General features: G+C 39.3%; 1 protein-coding gene and 2 pseudogenes across 3 annotated transcripts in view; 1 reads left to right on the plus strand and 2 right to left on the minus strand.

Moving 5' to 3' along the window:
- The window catches only part of DOCK11 (dedicator of cytokinesis 11), a 197,707-nt gene that overhangs the window by 144,390 nt on the left and 30,781 nt on the right, over positions 1-22,536 (plus strand). For all 3 annotated transcript variants that reach the window (XM_037050187.1, XM_037050185.1, XM_037050186.1), the window contains 4 exons: positions 3,450-3,632; positions 6,296-6,409; positions 9,360-9,575; positions 9,667-9,724. In XM_037050187.1, the coding sequence (XP_036906082.1) occupies positions 3,450-3,632; positions 6,296-6,409; positions 9,360-9,575; positions 9,667-9,724 (571 nt within the window). The remainder of the gene's footprint in view (positions 1-3,449; positions 3,633-6,295; positions 6,410-9,359; positions 9,576-9,666; positions 9,725-22,536) is intronic.
- Positions 7,765-8,193, minus strand: LOC118989843 (60S ribosomal protein L30-like; annotated as a pseudogene).
- LOC118989844 (non-histone chromosomal protein HMG-14-like) lies at positions 19,568-19,984 on the minus strand (annotated as a pseudogene).

Here is a 22,536-nt window from a genome sequence, read left to right on the forward strand (position 1 = left end):
AGTGCGTTCATGTATAAGTACTTTGAAAGCAGCTACTGAATTTTATAACCCCAGAGATCTTGTGTGATGTCTTGCAAATGATAGACACTGACTATGTGGTCAAATGAGTGAGCCCTTCTATTCAGTGCTAATTGTACCTGTGGCCTGTACATTTTCAGGCAACTGACCTGATTAAAAAGATACCTCAGGCTAGACTTCCAGGGGTAACATGACTGAAACAGATAGCAAATATTCCTTCCTGGTCTGCTTCTGATAGCCTTTGAATGCAGTGAGAAGCATCATAAACCAAGATGGAGTTAAAATTAAGGCCTAGTTTAGGCATTCCCCCCTGGTATGTGTAACTCTAACAAGATAAAAAAAATTAAATTAATGTACGTAATAGGATAGCTAAGACATTATTACATGTTGCATTGAATTGATACAGAATTTAGGTGGATTCGAAGGTTTTTTAATTCCTAGTCTTTAACAAAATCTATAAATAAATGGAAAACTGAGTCAAATACAAGAATCTTATAAGAAACTAAGGGAAAGAGATTCAAAAGTAATGTAACAGTTACTGGGTAAGCTCTTAACTGCTGATAGATACTGTGTCAGGGATATAGCCGGAGGGCTCATTTTCCAGAACAAGGACGTATGCACCCACACATACACATGTCTACATCCACAAATACCATTAGGATAAAAGTAGTCTACGGAGAACTGCAGGTGGGCAGAGGAGAGGAAACATGCGAATTTAGCAAGTTTCTCTGTAGCTGTGGAGCTAGGAGTTAGTTAGAATGAAGAGGTAAGTGGGGACCAGATGAATTATGTACACATTTTAGAAGTTAGGCTTCATCTGTCAGGCATCAGGGAGTATTGAAGTAATGCAAAGAGATTTATATTAACAGAGAATTGTTGCGTAGGGGGGAAATGTCTGTAAAAAGTAGTGTGGAAGATGGGTGGGTGGTGAGACTAAAAGCACAAAGAAGACTTGTTGCAACTTGTTGCATTGACATAAAAGATAAGGACCTAAAGTAGGACAATGGAAATGGAGAGTCAAAGGCAGATATAAGACATTGGAAGGATATAGAATTTATAGAATTTGGTCATCAGTTTATTTATTGTTTAGTAGGTTATGGTGGCTGATATAAAATCAGAGAAAAAACTACATTGGGGATAAAAGGTAATGAGCTCTGTTTTGTGGACCTGTTGAATTTAGGGTGCCTAAAAGATATCCAGTTATAGCTGCAGTACTGGTAGCAGCTCTGCTCTGGAGAAAGATCAGGGTTAGCTAAATGTGGAGTCTTTGTCCACGTATTCATCTATGCTATGTTTATTGAGTCCCCTGGGGGTGAGGGGAGAGACAGAAAATAAACAGATAAACAAAATAGTACATATGATAAGTTCAGGAAGGAAGCAGAGTGCCATGATAAGAGTATAATGATTTGTGAGAGGGTTTTTTTTTCACTTTAGATAGCTTTGTTACTTTTAAAATGAGACCTGAAATATGAAAAGGGGCCAGCCATTTGAAAAGCTCAAGGAAGAGCATTCTAGGGAAAAGAACATGCATATGCAAAGGCCCGGAGTTGGGTAAGAGGTTGAAATTCTGGGGACTTAAAGCCCAGTTTAGCTGGAGCATAGCGAACTAGGGAGATCAGCATATGAGTGTTAGTTAAAGGCATGGAAGTGATTTCATTTCTCCTGCAGTGTGTATAGAGGAAGAACTAAAAAACAGGTCAACAGTAGAACATTGGAGAAAAATAACATGAAAGGGGTTAGACATGAAATCTGTAGAGGAGGTGAAAGGGAGCAGTGACAGAAGTAGGAGGAAAAGTAAGAAAGGAGGATATCATGGAAGCCAAAAGGGAAGAGTGTGAACATTATTATGAGATACAGATATGGGGGAAAGGGGGTCCATTGGATTCGACAGTTTTAGGACATCACAGATGATTTTAGCCATTGCCCACTCAGAGAAATGATGTGGGTAGGAGACAGTATAATGAATGAAGAGCATTACAGCTATACCCTCCCATACACCTTCATTTCCATGCTAGAATCTCTTGTCCAGCAAATTTGTTTTAATCTGGTGAAACCGTTGATGAGATTTCCTGGTTGCTAATCAGAAAACATTTATTAAACATTCATTATCTGCACAGCATTGCACTTGGTGTTAAAATGATAAAAAGAAGGTAGACTCCTACAGATGGGTTTAACTTCAAGATTCCCAAGAATTGGTTTTAAAAAGGTCGACCCTCTTGCCCTGGCCAGCGCAGCTCAGTTGGTTGGAGTGTTGTTCTATGACTGAAAGGTTGTGGGTTTGATTTCTGGTCAGGGCACATACCTAGGTTGTGGGTTTCATCCTCAACCCTGACCCCCCAGTCCAGGCACGTAAGGGAGGCAGCTGATCAATGCTTCTCTCATGCATTGACATTTCTCTCTTTCTCCCTCCCTCCCTCTTTCTCTAAAAGCAATGAAAAATAGTGTCCTTGGGTGAGGATAAAATAAAGGGGGGTTGGATCTCTAGCTTCACACTCCCTGAAAAACATCCATTGTGTACCCTGAATCAGCTTCCTCCTTGCTTGCCTACACATGTAAACATGGCAGATTTGTAACAAGCCTATGTTATATGTACACTTTGTCTTCCACAAGGCTCACTGAATATATTCTCAAAGTAACAGCCACTTAGCTGTTTTGAGTATTAATCACTTTTTACTCACGTTCTGTGCCAAAATATGTCTTTTAAACTATAGTGGATATACAATATTTTATGACTTTTAGGTGTGCAGCATAGTAATTTGACACATTCCTCAGATGTGATTTCTACGATAAGTATTGTAACCATCTGTCACCAAAGTTGTTAAGATAATATTGACTACTTTCCCTATGAAAAATGTATCTTAACACTTTATGGGTAGAGTATGCATATGTATGTATGTGTGCGTATATTTCATTTATACCTCATTTTGTTAAAACATCAACTTCACTTGCTGAATAATAGATCCCCACTATAATTTGCTCAGCATTTGGAAGTTCATAATATAATGAACTGTTTCTATGTAAACAGGAGAATAAGTGTGTAGATTGTCCTTCCCATTTTTACGGGGCAGATTGAGAACTGTCAGTCATTCATCATTTCAGTCATTCATTAATTTAACTCATTATCAAGAACCCGCTTATCTTTTTCTCCAGTCGGTGCTGAGCTCTTCTCAATCCGTAGCATTGAGTCTCAGTACCTCACGTTTTTTGTAGTGACCTATACAGACTTGAATTGTTTTGTCACTGATACATACTGGCCTTCATGGTTTTAACTAGTTTGGGTTCTCGAGAGCAGAGAACCCAAACTAGTTATGTTCGTTATGTATCCTCAGAGCACCTAGCGTAGTTTCAGGTGGGAATGTAGTAGGCATTTGATAGTTCATTGATTTGTATGATTGGGTTTTCAGATACTTATGTTTTTTTCTGTTCTTCAGTTTCCTTCGGCCTTTTTCAAAGGAAGGGTAAACATGTGTGCTGCCTTTTGCTATGAGGTCTTAAAGTGCTGCACCTCGAAGATCAGCTCGACGAGGAATGAAGCATCTGCACTTTTGTATCTTCTCATGAGAAACAACTTTGAATATACCAAAAGAAAAACCTTTCTGAGGACACATCTGCAGGTCAGTGAAAATCAAAGCTCCTCTTTTTCCATTCGGTCTTTAGCCTCTCCATCAAGATCTATAGCTACCCAGTCCAATACAATAGCCATTGGCCACATGTAGCCATTTAGCCCGTGAAATGTGGCTAGTCTGAATTGAGATGTGCAAGAAATACGGCTTTTGAGGACTAAGTACTAAAAAGTAAAATATCTCAATTATTTTGTATTTACAATATGTTGAAATGGTATTTTGGATATATTGGGTGAAGTAAAGTATGTTCAATTCACCTGTATCTTTTCACATTTTAATGCAGCAACTAGACAATTTAAAATTTAATACATGAATTAAGAACAATCTGACACTAACCAGAAGGGAGGTGGGAGAGGATAATGGGGTTTTCAGGACCTACTATAAAGGGCACATAGACAAAAACAAGGGGGAGGGAGGAAGGAAGGAAGGGAGGTGGGTTTGGCTGGGGTCAGGGGGAGTAGAGGGGGGGAATGGAGACAACTGTACTTGAACAACAATAAAATAACTAAAATTACATACACGGTTCATTCACATCATATTTTTATTGGACAGCGCTACTCTAGAGCATAGGTGTTAAGAGTGGACCCTAGTTCAGGTTCCAGGACTAACACACACTATATGACCTTGAGCAAGTTACTTCCTTTGTCTCTGCCTCAGTTTCTTCATATGTAAAATAGTGGTTAATATTTGTACCTAGCTCATAGGATTGTTGTGAGGATTAAATGAGATGATTAAATAACAAATCAAACACTTAATGAATATTCCATAGCAGGTAATACAGTTTGTGTTTTTCATATTCCATCATGCCCGGTAAGTAAAAAAATGAGAGAAGTCTCAAGGTGTAGTGATGGAAATGGACTTTGAAATCAGATCTACCTGGGCTTAATCGTACCTCAGCTATTTGTTCAATACTTTGTAACCCAGGCAAGTTCCTCAATCTTTCTTAACTATTTGCCTCATCTGTAAAATGACGCCAAATGTTTTTTTACCTTGCAGGGCTATCATGAGGTGTAAAAATAAAGTGTGTGTAGTGCCAGGCAAGATGATTAGCACCTTCTAGATGCTTAGTACATGGTGGTTGTTATTCCACATCTCTATATTTTACTGCTTATGTGATGAAACAGCTCTGAACTAAAACACAATTGGGACTCCTTAGCTTAGTAGACCTCCGCGTACAGTGGGAATTCCTTGGTCATATTTATATCTTCACTGCCATAGTCAGGCCCATTGGAGTTTATTGGAGGTGGGTTATAAATGGGGAAATGGCTATACACAGGTTTTTAGAAATGTCATTAGTAATGTGGAAATCCAATGGACGTACATTCTTTCTATAAAAATCTGCTATATAAAGGGTGTATGTGGAGGCATAGAGAAAAAAGCCATAAGCATGAACAATGGTGTGGGGATTGCTGGCAGTGGAAGAGGGTATGGGGGAATAAATAATGATGGAAGGAGACTTGACTCAGAGTGGTCAGCACACAGTACAGTGTACAGATGATATAGAATTGTACTCTTGAAACATATATAATTTTGTTAACTGGTGTCACCCCAGTAAATTTTTTAAAATCTCCTATATGGTTACTTTTGGATACTAGTGCTAGCATTACATTTTAGGGCTTTTATAATTCAGCTTTATATGAGGTGTCCCTTGAATACCATCTTCCCCGAAAACACTTCTGCAGTTATTGTGCCCATATGCCTAAAATTCCCTATCAGGGTGTCTCTTCTTCTGGATCAAAGCATCAGTTCTCTCAAGTCTATTATTCAAATATATATGAATTAATAAACACGAAGGCTTAAAACCATGTCTAGCACATAGTAAGTACTCAAAAAGGGTTAACTAGTATTATTATGATTATAATCTTTTCAATCCCCAGAGCAGTTCTATAAAGCAGATATTATCTCTCCCATATTGCAAATGAGGAAAGTGAGGCACAGAAGGTTAAGTAACTTTTCCAAAGCCCCACAGTGAATAATTGATAAAGACAAGATTTGCATCTGAAGCAGTTTGATTCTAGAGTCTGCATTCACGGTTCCTAAAGTGTCCTGCTTCCCAAGACCCAGAGGTAAAACATACAGCCATTAACTTCTTAGCATGAATCATTTAGGCACTCCTCAACGGTATCCTGAGAGATCAGAAAGCACCATCAAAGACCATTGCATATACTGCCATCTAAACCAGGTAGATACTTAGTCGGAAACAAAGAAGGGTGCTGAGGTGCTGGAGTTGGGAGTTTGGGACAATGCAATAGACTATTGAAAAGGAATGAGAAACCATCAAAGAAATTGTCATTTATTCCCAACTTTGCCATAGCTACTACGTGGCAAACATATTCAAAATGGAGAGCTGACCACCATTGTTTCAGTTCATTATTATGAAATAGTTCTGGATCTAGCCACGCTGTGCGTTTTAAAAAAAAAAATCACATGTAATCAAGAAAAATCCCAATAAAGTTTGAAATTGGGACCTTGGAATTTGCTGTTCTAGTAGAAGAATTTAAACCACTTCATGTTTGAATAAAGCAGATTATGGGGAAACTGTGTAGAATCTTTAAAAGAAACAGTTTATGTGAATGCTTATGGGTTTATATAATGATGAAAAATAGCATTGGTTTAAAAGATAATTGAAAAACAATGTTTGCTTCTTCCCACAGATAATAATTGCTGTAAGCCAGCTGATAGCTGATGTAGCACTAAGCGGAGGATCAAGATTTCAGGAGTCATTATTCATTATTAATAATTTTGCTAATAGTGACAGACCCATGAAGGTATGTTCTCAATTCAAGTAATAAATTAGAACCACCTTTACTGCCAGGGAAATTTATACTGCTAGGGTGAAACTGTTATTTGATTCATGACTTGATAGAATAGAGTGTGTAGAATGTAAGCTTCATGATGCAAGGCTTTGTCTCGTACACCTCTGTATGTTTAGCACCTAGAACACTGCTTGGCACATAGCAGATAGTCCATATGAGTTGAATGGATGGGCAATTGACCATCCATCTAACAGTCGTTATAGCTAGTAGGATTTAAATTTCTTCTGGGCTTGATTTCTAAACTTGCTCACAAAATAAATGGATCCTTTTTTCTAAACTGTTGTTAATGATTTATAATATTGGTTAATTAAGCAGTGAGTTTAAAATTTCACAAAATCTCACTTCTCCGAGCAGTTAACAGCTTCCTGATCCATCGCCAACAGATGAGGAATGGCACAGAAGGGGTTTATTATTTGATGAGGCTTTTAAAATATATTTTATTGATTATGCTATGACAGTTGTCCCATTTTCTCTATTTGATGGGTTTTAAGAATCATCTGCTAACTGATTGTGGCTTGCCCTAGATACTTACTGGTGCACCCAAAGTCTCTGAACTCCATTCCTCTTTCTTACCTATGTGCTTAAAACCCATTCATGTGTTGTTTTGTTGCACAGCAAGTGTGTTCTGATCTTCAGTGATACATGTGTACAAGGGAAGAGTAGTCCTTTGCCAATAAAGGACTTTTCCTCCCAGAGGAATTATCTCCATTCTTGGGAAAGGCCATCTTCTAGCATAATTTGACAACATTGTTTAAAATCTGGAAAAAAAAAAAGCTCAGTCATAGCATCCTTGATGTTTGGGACGTGTTGAATCTATGTAGCAAAAAATATTCCCACAGGAAGTTTACTTTCCAGCCAGTTCTTCTGGTTCCCCAGGAGATAAATATTGAATATATGTCCCAACTACTCCCATGAGCACAGAAACAACTTCTGTCATTTGGGATCTTTTATTCATACTCCACAAGTTTATTTTACCAGTTGTTGTCCTCCTTAATTCCATGTTCTGTAAAAGTTGGATTAGCAATTCTTTCACAGTAGATGGCGTCTGTTTCAGCTCTTCCTGGTAGTTAATCTTGTGCATGACTCATTACTGAAATGACTTAATTTTGTTCTGGTAGGTCAGTCACTGCCAGTAAACCCCGTTACAACAAGGTATGCCTTTGTCCCAGTAAGTGCAGTATCTTTCCCAATGTATAAGAAGGGACTTTATGTATAGAAGTATTATTTTAATAGGATTAAGACACTTTTTTAGTTTTTAAACCAAGTTCTGGCCAGTTTAGTATTACTAAAGAAAAGTTTTGCATGATTTACTTTTCTCCAGTCTGTTCTGGCAGGCTTCGAATGATACCAGAGTCACCTGGATCAATGACTGCCAGTGCGCACACTCTGTAGTACTTTCCACACTCAGTGCCCACTTCAGTCATTGCCACTGTAGTGATGGGCACTGGTCTTGGCCAGCATGGCATACTACTATGTTTCAGATTTCCTCAAGGCTGGGAAGTTGGTGAGGATGAACACTTTCACTTTGCCTTGTCTCATCATCTTCACAGACTGCTTGTACCCAGCATGCACCTTCCACTTTTCATAACAAGTTGGAACCTAGATTTGATTGACTCTAGCAATTTTTTGTCTTCTTTGGGGCCGCCATCTCATTGCTTTAGGTGTGGGATGGCCCCCAACCGAGAGCAGTCTCTGAGATGGCTGGGGGCAGCACGAACAGAAGGAGAAGAAAGCATTTTTTAAAAGTTTCTTCCACATTTGATTATATTCACATTGGAAAGCTCCCTAACTCCTATATTTGTCCCTTATTCATCTTCTTCAGTCATACAGATAATTGTCATTACTCCAGTGGGTTTAAGAGAAAATGATAAGACTGTCTTAATGGCCATAATAAAGAGCACACTTTAACTTCCTGGTTTTAGGGGCAAAAATGACACTTTGACAGAGGTTAATAATCTTTTGAAAGTCTTTAGAGTGTTCTCTGATTTCATAACCTCTAACTTGTATAAGTGGACACTTTTGTAGTATGGTTTTCACCTTAGTGTATGTGGTAGTTGGTGGGTGGGATAGATAAGCTTGTCAGTGTGGAAGAGTGGGTGAGGTCACTAGCTCTGGAGCCAGACTACCTGGATATAAATCCCGTATTTACCACTTACCAACTGCGAGACTTAGCTGCTGTGCTCCTCAGTTTCCCATTGGTAAAATGAATTATGATGGTACTTGACTCACAGGGTTGTTACAAAAATTTTGCATGTTGTAAAAACATGTAAAAGCACCTAGATCACTGCCTGATACTAAATATGCTATCAATTTTAGGTTTCGTTGTAACTAAAATTACATAGTAAGGTGAGTATAGATTATGCTCATGGCTGTAGAATTCCATGGAGGAGCTGGGGTTCAAAGTCACGGAGTGTGGCTCCAACGTCTATGCTTTTAGGTATTGTGAATATACTGCCATCAAGTTTAGTGCCTCTGAAGCCTGAGCTGGTTGGATATTTTAATAAGAATCAATTTAAAGTTCTTTAGACATGCTTCATGCCAAGAACCAAGAACTAAATACCAAGAACTGTAACAAGGATTTAAAAATTGGAAGTTATGCCCTGGCTGGTGTAGCTCAGTGGATTGAGCGCGGGCCTGCGAACCGCGAACTGGACGATTGCGGTTCAATTCCCAGTCAGGGCACATGCCTGGGTTGCAGGCCAGTTCCCAGCAGGGGACTCACGAGAGGCAACCATACGTTGATATTTCTCTCCCTCTCTCCTTCCCTTCCCCTCTAAAGATAAATAAATAAAATCTTTAAATAAAGTAAACTAAAAATCGGAAGATATTCCTAGGATTCGATGCCAAGGCTTAGAGCACATTGATAATATTGATAAACATGTCTTTTTCATTTTGAAATTAGGCAACTGCTTTTCCTACAGAAGTCAAAGATTTAACCAAAAGAATTCGTACTGTTCTAATGGCTACTGCTCAAATGAAGGAGCATGAGAAAGACCCTGAAATGCTTATTGATCTCCAGTACAGCTTAGCCAAGTCATATGCAAGCACCCCGGAGCTCAGGAAAACCTGGCTTGATAGCATGGCCAAGATTCATGTGAAAAATGGAGATTTTTCAGAGGTAACTACTTAAGGCTTTGTTCTAAACACAACCCTGCCTAACCCCTGGAGCACATTCTAACTGTTTTTTTTTCTTTGACATCCTTTTTTAGGCAGCAATGTGTTATGTCCATGTAGCAGCCTTGGTTGCAGAGTTTCTTCATCGAAAAAGTAAGACATTTCTGTTACTAGAGGTGGGGAGAATTTTAGTTAGCACCATAGTTTTTATCTTTGTGGCTAGCAACTACTAATGTGATATAACCGACCTCTGGAAAAAATATGTTCACTTTTAGCCTCATTCAGTGTTTAACAGAAGTTGTTATTTTAAAAAAACTACATTGCTCATTTTGCCTTCTGTTTTAAGAGTTAAATTTAACACAGAGCCAAGCCTGATATCCAATGTTTATTTTCCAACACTGTCTCCCTGGAAGTATGCCACAAATTAAATTCTCATGGCTGATGAGAAGCTCTGGATAATACCAGATACTTGCTTTCCCCTCAACTGCCTCAAGTACACCAACAACTGTCCCTGGATTTTATCTGCACAGCCACTTTAGTGCAACAATACCTGGGTATTAAAGGGGGTCACACATCAACAAGATGGCCAAATGAGACTCCCTTGTTTATAACCACCTCCGACAACAATTTGGCATCCACTCACAGACAGAATTGCTGTTGTTGGAGCTGTGTATCCAGTGCCATATGCCAAGGGACTTGGGAATATTACCGCCTCCACATCAGGTAATAGGCAGGTGGATCTTTGTCCTGGCTGTGGATCTTGCCCCTCTTACCTGCAGTCTAGGAGCCTCTGGACAATAATGTCTTAGATAATCACCCATGAACAAAGAGAGTGTTGGTAGAAGTCCAGGAGTCCAGTGGAGAACCAGCGTGCCATTGGAGAAAATATGTATATATACAAGTTTAGATGCATTGGAGATGGTAAGAGGAATAGTTTGACTTGACTCGTGTCACCCCTTCTCCACGGCGGCATAGATCAGTACCAAGAAAGACCTCTTTCCTGTGATTTCTTCCACGGGGACAAGAGAGATCATGTGAGCAGATAACTTGATTGCCCAGCTGTACAGGATGCTGCCAAAGAGGTCCATTGCCCTCTGGCCCCTTCCAAATGCTGGGATCACGACTGGCAGTTGGGGCAGGAAAAAGCTGGGAGAGTGGCAGATAAAATTCTCAGAGGACATTACAGGGACACAGATCATGGACTCTTATCAAGAGGCATGGCAGTAAGCTGCTAGAGACATTTAGGCTGTGGATCCCTCCAACTGGCCCATAAGGACCCCCAGTGCTCCATGTGCCTCCACCATACATCTCTCATCCTGTAGTTAGCTCCCTATGCATGCCCCTGGTGGCAGCAAGACCACGGTTTAGCACACAGCTAATGAGCATGTGCAGAAAGTCAGCCAGAATCTGTGGGTGGAGAAGAGACCACACACTTGAACTTTAGCATCACTCTTGGGAAAGCAAAATGGGAGGAGGCTATTAGTGCCTGGCCTGGTTTGTAGCACGATGGAGCGATGGCATACAAGCTTAAGATTCTGCTATAAGAAGGAACAAGAAGTGTGGAGCTGGTGTATCCATAGAAGGTCTGTGAAAGCCTCAGAATCCCAAGCAGGGCAGATGGAAGGCATTTCTCTAAGTCAGTCAGTAAAGAAGGTTGGAAGTCACTGCTACTTCAGATGTAAAGACAGCAATGCAAGACTTCAAGGAACATGAAAAGTGAAGGAAACATATCGCCAAAGGATCACAATAACCTCCCACTAATCAAACTCAAAGACATGGAGATCCTAATAAAGAATTCAAAATAGCCCTGGCTGGTGTAGCTCAGTGGATTGAACCATAGGATTGTGGTTAGATTCCCAGTCAGGGCACATGCCTGGGTTGCAGGCTAGTTCCTAGTGGGGGACACACGAGAGGCAACCATACTTTGGTATTTCTCTCCCTCCTTCCCTTCCCCTCTAAAGATAAATAAATAAAATCTTAAAAAATAAGAATTTAAAATGGCTGTTTTAAGGAAGCTCATTGAATTATTAATAGGAACAAAATTCAGTGAAATCAGGAAAACAATACATGAACATAATGAGGTTAAACAAAGGTAGAAATTATTAAAAAACTAAACAGAAACTCCTGAGCCCAAGAATACAATGAAGTGAAAAATGAAATAGCATTACCAGCAGGATCAAGCAAAAGAAATAATCTGTAAATTAGAAGGGAAGACTTTTAAAATTATCCATTCAGAGGAAAACAAAACAATGAAAAAGAGTGAAGAAAGCCTATGTGATCTGTGGGGTACCATCAAAAGAAAAAAATGTGAATTACTGGAGTTCCATGAGAAGAAGAGAGGGAGACAGAAAGCTCATTTCAAGAAATAGTTACTGAGATCCTCTCAAATCTGGGGAGTGATTTGGACATCCAAATTCATGAAGCGCATATAGATCCCGAAACAATGCAACATAAAGAGATCATCTCTAAAACACCTTGTAATAAAACTGTCAAAAACCAAAAACAGAGAATTTTAAAGGGAGCAAGGGAAAAACAGGGTTGGAATTTACAAGGGAACCCCCATAGGACTGTCAGTAGATTTCTCAGCAGAAACCCTAGTCAGGAGAGTGTGACATGATATATTCAATGTGCTAAAGAATAAAAACTGCCACCCGAGAATATTCTATTCAGCAAAGCTGTCCAGAAATGATAAGGATTTTCCAAGGCAAACAAAAGCTGAAGGAATTCATCACCACTAGACCTGCCTTACAGGAAATGCTGAAACAAGTTCTTCAAACTGAAATAAAGGGATGTCAATTAGTAACACAAAAACAGGAGAAAGGGAGCTGTGTGAATGGATAAAAGATGTGGCACATGCATGTGCCACACATACATACACACATAAAATATTATTCAACTGTGAAAAAGAAGGCAATCTTGCCATTTGTGATAGCATGGATGGATCTTGAGAACATTATGCTAAGGAAGTTAGTGAAAGACTAATACTGTGTGATCTCACTCATGTGGAAACTAAAAAAGCCAAACTTGTAAAAACAGTAGAATGATAGTTACCAGAGGTTGGGGGAAATGAGATGTTGTTCAAAGGGTACAGACTTCCACATATTAAATAAGTTCTGAAGATCCGAATGTACAGGATAGTGATTATAGTTAACAGTAGTCTTATATACTTGCAAGTTGCTAAGAGAGTAGATGTTAAATGTTCTCTACCCCAAAATGGTAATTATGTGCGGTGAACACACTGTGTTAATTTTGGAATATATGTGTGTATCAAATCAATACATACACTATATTATGCAGTGTTACATATAAAAAAATTATTGGTGATGGACATTGCAAAGAAATCTCCTACTACCTGTTGTAATAGCCAAGCTACTTCCTTTAAGGTTAAATGAGTAACCTTAGGTCAAAATGAAACCATCTTCTGGGGGTCATATCAGTCTGGTTTTGCTATGAGAATACAATCATGTTTTGTGGGGGGTTTTAAAGATTATTTATCTATATGTCTGTCTATCTATTTATTTATTTGAGAGAGGGGAAGGGAGGGAGAAAGAGAGGGAGAGAAACATCCATGTGTGGTTGCCTCTCACGTGCCCCCTACTGGGCACCTTGCCTGCAACCCAGGCATGTGTCCTTACTGGGAATTGAACTTTGGTTCACAGGCCAGCACTCAATCCACTGAGCCGTACAAGCTAAGACTGCATTGGTTTTTAATTACAGAATGCCTACCTGCAACTATGTATCTTTCATTTCACATCTAAGCTCAATAACTGATTGCCTCATTTAATACTGAAAAGAGTCTTTCCAAATGTGGATGGTATCATGATTAAAATGTAGATTCATTTTACTTATATTTTAAATGAACACTTTCTTTTTGATACTGAGATTTTTTGAACAATGTGTTCATTTGAAGTCGGTGTACTCTAGTTTTGTCCTTTTGGTACACATACAGCTTTAAAACAATATCAAAAGAAGGTCCTACATTACTGGTCTGCCTGTGAAATTACAATAAAACTAAATATTGAAATTGAACACCTCCAGTTCCAAATAGACTAACAGATATGAGAACCCTAAAGAGAGTACTAAATACATTTTAGATGTATCTTTCAGAGAAATTAGGTCACTATTATCTCATTTTTTAAATTAGTAGACATTGGAAGTAAGAGTTTTATGTCCACTAAGTATAAAACTATATCCTTTAGATATTGAAATAGTTAAATATATTAAAATATTTTCCTAGAATTATTTTTCACAAATGAAAAGACCTTAAAACCAAGACAAATAAAAAATTATTTATCCCTATTATCCTTAAGCTTAAGGATATAGTTAGAAATAAAACTATAGGATTAGACAAAATAGCAACAAATATAGAATATACATATTGCTGTGGTTTTTAAACTAATCATTAAAATTTTTATTTCATAATACCTTTGAGTTTTTTAGAATTTATAGTTCATAGAAATCAAAGAGCCCTTAGCTGAATATGAAAAAGTTCATTTTATATTTTAAATAAGAATGTTAAAATCAAGAGAAGTTTACATATTTATGAGTGCCATCTATTTTTAAATCTGGAAAAATTTTTAAAATATATTTTATTGATTATACCATTAGAGTTGTTCTATTCCCCCCCTTCATTCCCCTCCACCCACACACTCCCTCCCCCACCATTCTTCCCCTCTTAGTTTATAACCACGTGTCTCAAGTTCTTTAGATTCTATATTTCCCCCACTATTCTTGCCCTCCCCCCTATCTATTTTCTACCTACCATCTATGCTATTTTCTGTACCTTCTCCCCACTTCTCCTCCTCCCACTCCCCTGTTGCTAACCCTCCATGTGTTCTTCATTTCTATGGTTCTGCTCCTGATCTAGCTGTCCTCTTGGTTTGCTTTTGTTTTAGGTGTGGTTGTTAATAACTGTGAGTTTGCTGTCCTTTCACTGTTCATATTTTTCATCTTCTTTTTCTTAGATAAGTCCCTTTAGCATTTCATAGAATAAGGGCTTGGTGATGATGAACTCCTTGAACTTGACCTTATCTGAGAAGCACTTTATCTGTCCTTCCATTCTAAATGAAAGCTTTGCTGGATAAAGCAATCTTGGCTGTAGGTCTTTGGATTTCATGACTTGGAATACTTCTTTCCAGCCCCTTCTTGCCTGTAAGGTCTCTTTTGAGATATCCGCTGACAGTCTGATGGGTACTCCTTTGTAAGTGACTGTCCCCTTATCTCCTGCTGCTTCTAGGATTCTCTCCTTCATTTTAATCTTGGCTAATGTACTTCTGATGTGCCTTGGTGTGTTCCTTCTTGGGTCCAACTTCTTTGGCACTCTCTGAGCTTCCTGGATTTCCTGGAAGTCTATTTCCTTTGCCAGACTGGGGAAGTTCTCCTTTATTATTTGTTCAAATAAGTTTTCCACTCGTGGCTGTTTCTTTCCCCCTTCTGGTACCCCTATAATCCGGATGTTGGAACGTTTAAAGATGTCCTAGAGGTTCCTAAGCCTCTCCTCATTTTTTTGAATTCTCATTTCTTCATTCCTTTCTGGTTGGATGTTTCGTTCTTCCTTCTGGTCCATTCCATTGATTTGAGTCCTGGTTTCCTTTCCATCGCTATTGGTTTCCTGTGCTTCTCCCTTCATTTCAATTAGTTTAGCCTTCATATGTTCCTCTAATTTGTGACTAATCAACCAGTTCTGTGAGCATCCTGATAAACAGTGTCTTGAATTGTGCTTCTGAGAGGCTGGCAATCTCTTGGTTACTGAGAGTTATAGGCTCTGGGACTTTGAGTGCTTCTTGTGCCATCTTTTGGGCTGTTCGTGCCTGTTCCATAGCAGGATCGGAGCCCTAGGTGTTCACCAGAGCAGGGCAACTAAGTCTCTGGGTTGTGATGCTGTATGTTTGGGCGGGGTCAAAGAGGAGCAATGGCGTCCCGTCTGCCACCTCCCGCTGAGGCCTCCACAGGTGCAGCAGCCGCCACCTTCACCAGGCCCGTGCGTTTTGTCCCACTGCACGCTAGAGTGCCACCGCTGTCAGCCCTCCACCACTGGGATCACCACTGGGGCCTGCGTGGTCCATCTCACTGTGCGCGAATGTGCGACCGAGGTCAGTCTGCCCCACACCCTGACTGGGTCCTGGCCACTTGCGCGCCTAAGTCGGGGAATCTGTCCTGCCTGACCCTGCTCCGCTGCTGGCTCCGCCCCTCTTACTGTCCCGGTTGAAGGGTTCGTTGTTGTGGGACTTCCTTATAATTCAATTTTCTGTTCTTTGGCTGTGTCTTTGTTCTCCAAACCTTTGTTGTAGTCAAACTTGGTTGTGGGAGAAGGCACAGTGTTTCCACCTATGCCTCCATCTTGGCGGAAGTCCTGGAAAATTTTACTTTGCGTAGAAAACCTGATTTTAAAATGGTGGCAGCAGGAAAATCTTCAGGCTTTTTTCCTCTTATATTCAGCCATTCAAATGATCCAAAATACCTTTTGTTAATTATCTGATTAAACTATGATAGTTATGCTAAAGGGGTCTTAATTTAAAACAAGTTAAAAACATAATCTGTTACCCTGTTACCCAGTCTGAGAACTCCATGATCTAGAGAAGAGCTGGATATTAGCAGAGTAAGTAAAGGTTCATTTGAGTACAGATCTGAAAAAAAATGTTTTATTTACACTTTTAAGACAAACTTATTTAACAGAAATAATTGAGCAAGTCTGGAATCCTTTGTTTTCTATCATTAAATATCTGTCCTTTGCTAATGAATACAAAAAGGAAGGAGTTAACGATGTTATAAATATTTGGCATTTCAATTGGCAGAAATTGTGTGTTAAAATTGTATGCCATTTCCCTTGAAGTCATTCATTGTAAAGCGTTGTTCAAATCAAAGTGGAATAGAAATACTGACCAGCTGACCACATTGGTGACATGTTCTCCTATGTAGAGTTTATCAGAAAAAAATAGTTTGTCTTATTGGGTGGTTGCCTAAATAAGCAAGGGCGTGGGCCCTTGGCTCCAGGGGCGACTACAGATCGTTTTTCTCATGTTTCAGGCACTGGACTGGAAGGGAAAGTGGAGGAGGGGTACAGTTCTCCCTGTCCTGTCCCTGGTCTCAAACTTCTTTCAGAGAGAGAGAGTTTTTGTTCTTTATACCAGAGAGACCTTAGGCTGATCATTCTCTTTCTTTTATCAAAGTTACTCTTATGTGGTGATACTGGGTGTTAGTTATTCCTACCTCCAAAATATAAAATAAAAAACAGATCTATTGATATGATCATGTGATTTTTGTACTTCATTTAGTTTATGTGATGTATTGCATTTATTGATTTGCTAATGTTGTACCATCCTTGCATCCCTGAGATGAATCTCACTTGATCGTGGTGTGTGATCTTTTTAATGTATTTCTGAATCCGGATTGCCAGTATTTTGTTCAGGGCAAGGGGGAAAAATTGGGCCAATGTAATAGAATAACAATTTAAAAATTATTTAAAATTTTTTTAAAGATTTTATTTATTTATGTATCTTTAGAGGGGAAGGAGAGAGTTAGAGAAACATCAATGTATGGTTGCCTTTCTTGCGTCCCTTGCTGGGAGTTGGCCTGCAGGGAACTCAGGCATGTGCCCTAACTGGGAATCAAACCGTGATCCTCTGTGCTCAATCCACTGAGCTACACCAGCCAGGGCTATTTTAAATTTTTTTAATTTTTATTTTTAAAATTGATTTTAGAGAAGGGAGGGAGAAAGAGATTGATTGATTGCTTCGTTCCACTTTTTATGTACTCACTGGTTGGCTTGTGTCCTGAACAGGGATCAAACACACAACCTTGGTGTATTGGGATGATGCTCTAGCCAACTGAGCTACCCAGCCTGGGCCAGTCTGAATTTTTTTTTTTACTTCTCTTGTGTTGGAGACCCTCACAATGTTCCTACATCTCATTCTCTGGAGGTTAGACTTGATGTACCTCTCCCTGAGAAAGGACAAGACTATTTTACCCCAGGGAAGATAATGAAGTTTCTGCATTCTTCCACCACCACATAGTACCCAAGGTTCAGCAAAGCTTCAGGCCTGTAGGTCCCCACATAAATCCTGAAAAAGAATTTTTCTTTCCCAGAGAGTCCACTCTTTTCATTCCTTATAGGGTAATGTTGATCCCTTTCCCAAGTCTTCGCACTCAGAATCTGATAGCTGAAATTCTACAAAGCTTTTTATTCACCAATGCCTTCTCAATCACAGCTTTTTTTCTTTTTCCCTCCCCTCAGGACTCTTACCTCTTACTGTTCTTTTGACTAGTGGTCTTATTTTATCAAGGGCTGGGCAGCTTCCCCAACCTCCAAACTCCTTCCCACTTTTTTAATGGGCGAATTTGTGCTCAAGGTAGTGGCTGCTACTTGGACAGTTTGCATTTTGCTTTCCCTAGAATAGCCGTCAGGAATACAGAAGCTACAGCTATCTATGAAGGGCGAGGATGGGCATCACATACCAGAAAGGCTGACAGACTCTCCAAGACCATCTTATATGATGCTATATAACGTTACGTAAGATCCCTCAAACACATGCCTCCTTCTCTTGGGATATATATATTGGCCACTTCCACAGTCAGTAACTTGTATCATCTGAAAATCTTTCCAGGACTAAGGGGAATCAGAATTTTCCTCAAGTATTTTCAAGACCCTAACAAACAAAAAGGTCCTCATTTCATTGAGTAATTTAGTGCATATTGATAACTTAAGCAAGCAAGGAGATATAGTATCCTCTAGGTAGAGAAATGTCATGGGGCATAGGAAACATGATAACACACTTAAACAAAAATAATGGACTCTGTAGTGAAAATCCACAGTAGAACTGTTTATACCAGACGACGCAGATACAACCTCCAATGGTAGGTGTTGACCCTTTTCTGAGAAGAAACCTAATTACCCTCCTTCTACAAGGCTCTCTCCCAAGATGGTTTAGCTTCATCTGATCATTTGTCCTCCCCTAAATCACAGCATTCTGTATATCATTGAAGAAGGAAATGATGAAAAATCGTAGATTTGGGAATCACTCCAGTCTCCTCAGAGAAAACAGGAATTTTTCCCCAAAGTCATGGACTTAGCAGCCTGAGGCTTTCAGGGATTGACTCTTCCTCATAAGAACTACATTCTTTATCTCTTTACTCACATTTTTTTCTTTCATAACTGAGATTATATCCATTGTTTTGAGGATAAATACACAGACATTTCAGCTTGTAAACAATTCTTTTTTAAAAAAGATTTTATTTATTTTTGGATAGGCGGGGAGAGGGTGAGAAAGAGAGGGAGAGAAACATAGATATGCAAGAGAAACATCAATTGATCGCCTCTCGCACACCCCAAACTAGGGACCTGGCCTGCATCCCAGCCATGTGCCCTGACTCGGAATCTAACCAGTGACCTTTCAGTTCACAGGCCAGCACTCAATCCACTGAGCCACACCAGCCAGGGCTGTACACAGTTCTTGACATACATACCAAAAATTCCAAAAGTCATATGCTTGTGATTATATTCTAAAATTGTTCCAGTGACTTTCCAGCTTAAAAATTGGAGGCTAATTTTCTTAATCAAGTACCAATATCTTCAAATGTTGATACCCTTTTTCATCAGAGTCACACTAATTGACAATAATAATCATATACACTACATAATCCAATTTTCCGTTTTTCCCAGCACATTAACAAAGTTATTAGGAAAACTGGACTACCACACCAGAGATTAACTTAGAGTGCTCAAAGTTCTAACAAGGAGAGCCAAGAGAATAGAAGTAATTTAAAATGTTCACGACACAATAAATGACTGACTCCAATTTACCATTTAGTATGCCTTGTCTTATAAAATACTAAAAGTATCCCCATCTGTGGAATGTTAAGCTGACACCAAAACAATCAAAGCCTCCCATATTCAATATCCCACTATTTTTGATTGTACCAAAAAAGAAACAGCATGTGATTTCACCTCTTAAAAAGAAGCTAAATTTAGACTTTGGGATGAGGTAGAATTCCTTCTTCTTAGAAATATTTTAGAGCTACTACAAACTTTGCATTTACAAAGTAGTTGATAAAAATATTTCTCTGGATTGTACAAGAAGGGAGACAGGGACCACTGATAAGACATGATACGTGATGTTCCTCAGACTTGGCTTCTTTCTCCCCTGCTTCATCTAAGGCTGGGCTCTTCTTATTTTTAGTTTTTCTGTTTTCTGCAGATGTCTAGGTTCCTGGTTGGCCACTTCAGCCTGGTTTCCCTTTGCTCCCCTGTTCCCTTTTGTTAGCATTTTTTTTTTACTGCAGATTTATCCTGTTCTGTCCTCCCAGTTTTGGCTTTTTTTCCACTTTGGCAGAAGCGGGTTTAGCTGACAGCCTTGCCAATCTTCTATTGGGCTCTTTCCCTGCCCCCTTGGTGGAGCTGACCTTCCACTTGGGCATCATGACCACAGGGTGGGCACATGTGTGCTGGGAGCTGTCACAAACCTGGGCTGCTTGGCCACTGCCACTTCTGCCACCCAACCCTCCACATGGGTGGTTTCACTCAAGTTTTGGGGCCCTCTTCCTTCCTGCCTAGTTCTTAATTTCATAGAGGTGGTCAAGTGAAAGATTTTTCTTCTAAATTTCAAAAAGTTCTAGTGTACTACTGTTCAGAGTGACCTGTGTGGCCCAGCTGCTGGTCTGAGAATTGTTTGCTACTGGTTCACTTGAGGATCATTATCCTCAATTGTTGCTACTGGTTCAGATGAGGATCATTATCCTGAATGTAAATTGGCTGTGTCACTGAGCACACTGTTTAGTTCAGGGTGTTTTTTTCCTTCCTGGAAAGACTTTGTCAAAGAATTAAGTGATGAGTTGATTTACATTCTGGTGTAGCTTTCTTATCTTGTTATGGTTCAGTACTTTGAATAGGAGTGTATAGCAGACTGTGTTAGTCATGCTTATCTTCAGAAGTATGTCCTGGTCTCAAATGAAGTGTGCTCTATTGTCAGTGCTTTTTTATTACCTAATGTCCTTGAACAAAAACAGTTCTAAAGTCCAATAAATCTCATTTTCACTTCTGCCTCCCCTGCCTTAACAGAAATCTACTGACCACTCACTCCCTATGTGTTTCTTCATTCCTGATAAAGTAGAGTCTGGCACAGATAACACCTGTCTTTTATTACAGAATCTTGTATTTCAAAATTGTAAGCGTGTAATTCTGTAACATAACTATATAACACTCAAGCACACCATATGGCATTTTAGGTGAAATGTTGAAATTAAAAGTATAAATTACTGCACCCATCTTATTACCCTACCAATCACACCGAAGCAGATTTTACTTCTGCCAGACCCTGTACTTTCGAGTAACTCCATCTTGGCCCCAGCGGGGTAAGTCAGTTGGTTAGAGCATTGTCCCAATATGCCAAGGTTGTAAGTTCTAGCCCCACTCAGGGCACATACAAAAATCAACAAATGAATGCATAAATAAGTGGAACAACAACTTCATTCTCTCTCTCTTCCTCTCCCTCCTCCTCTTCCTCCCTCCCTCCTTACCTCACCATAATTTTATCTCCTGCATAATTGTGTGGTGCTTACTTGATAACCCATGTATCTTATCAGATGTATGTATGTCTAGTTAGCTTCCATTTACATAAGAAGAGTTGTCAAAATCCAAGCTCTGTTTGTTTCATGACCTTTTCGCACCAGAATTCTGAGAAATCTTAATATATGGTTTGACTTTCTTAAATCTTCCTTCTCCAACCTCTCCCAGAAAGTTTACCACATACTTAGTTGGAAGTAGGTCATTATTTCTCCAAGCATCACTATTAGAGCCATTGTAGAACAATAGAGTGAAGTAGTTGTTTGTTCCCTTCTGACCAAATACTATAAGAATTTGTTCTCTTTGTGACCAACCCACTTAGTAAAGATAGCCGCAACAGGAGTGGTTAGATATGTTCCTCTCTTTAGAATCAGTAGGGCAACCATGTGGTCTTTTATACCTAGACTGTTGCCTAACAGTAACAATTTGGTCCATGATCCTATAGCAGTGGTTCTCAGCTGGAGCTCCCTTCTTACCTCTCAGTGGTCCACCTGTGGAGTCACTATACCAGCTGGCAAAATTATTTAATCTTGGGAAAGCTAATATTAGTAGCTTTTCTAGGGAATAATAATTCATTAAATACTTCTTATATGCTAGGTTCTGTTCTAACACTTTATATTTCATTTAACTCTCATACTGCAGTTATTATCTCTGTTTTATGACAATGAGAACTCTTACAGTCCTATAGAGATAAATATGTCTAAAGTCACACAATTAGTGACAGAACTGGGTCTAACTCCAAAAGCTCTGGTTCTTTAGTGCCCTGACCCCTTTCTCCAAGGATGCTTCATTCTTTTTTTTTTTTTAATATTTTATTTATTTATTTTCAGAAAGAGGGGAAGGAAAGGAGAGAGAGAGAAATATCAATGTGTGGTTGCCTCTCATGTCTCCCCTGCCGGGAACCAGTCTGCAACCCAGGCATGTGCCCTGACTGGGACTCGAACTGTGATCCTTTGCTTCACAGGCCCGCGCTCAATCCACTGAACTACACCAGCCAGGGCAGGATGCTTCATTCTTGACATGTGTTTTATTTTTCTTCCCGTTTCACAAATCCTAAGTTAGGCCTCCCCCAACAGCCCATTCTTTTCCCCAATTTTTCAGTAAAATCAGGAGTTAGAGATGGTTACAAAAATGCATTCAGTGGTTACCTGAAAAGTACATGCCCTCCTTGTTTAGATGGGAGACCATAATTGAATAGAGGATCAAAGTGTTTATAACAATGTTTAGATCACTCTAGGAAAACATTTACTGTATTAGTCACTGAAGATGGTACGTACATAATCAGAGAATGGAAATTATTTGTAAATAAGTTGAGTTCACTTTTTGGGAAAAATGACTGGTATAATGTGTAGTAGCTGGAAATAACTTATAAAAAATTTTTTGTAACTGAAAATTGTACTTATGTCTT

Source organism: Sturnira hondurensis, unplaced genomic scaffold (assembly GCF_014824575.4).
Source record: "Sturnira hondurensis isolate 20B ecotype Veracruz unplaced genomic scaffold, ASM1482457v3 Scaffold0006566, whole genome shotgun sequence".
Classification (NCBI taxonomy): Eukaryota; Metazoa; Chordata; class Mammalia; order Chiroptera; family Phyllostomidae; genus Sturnira; species Sturnira hondurensis.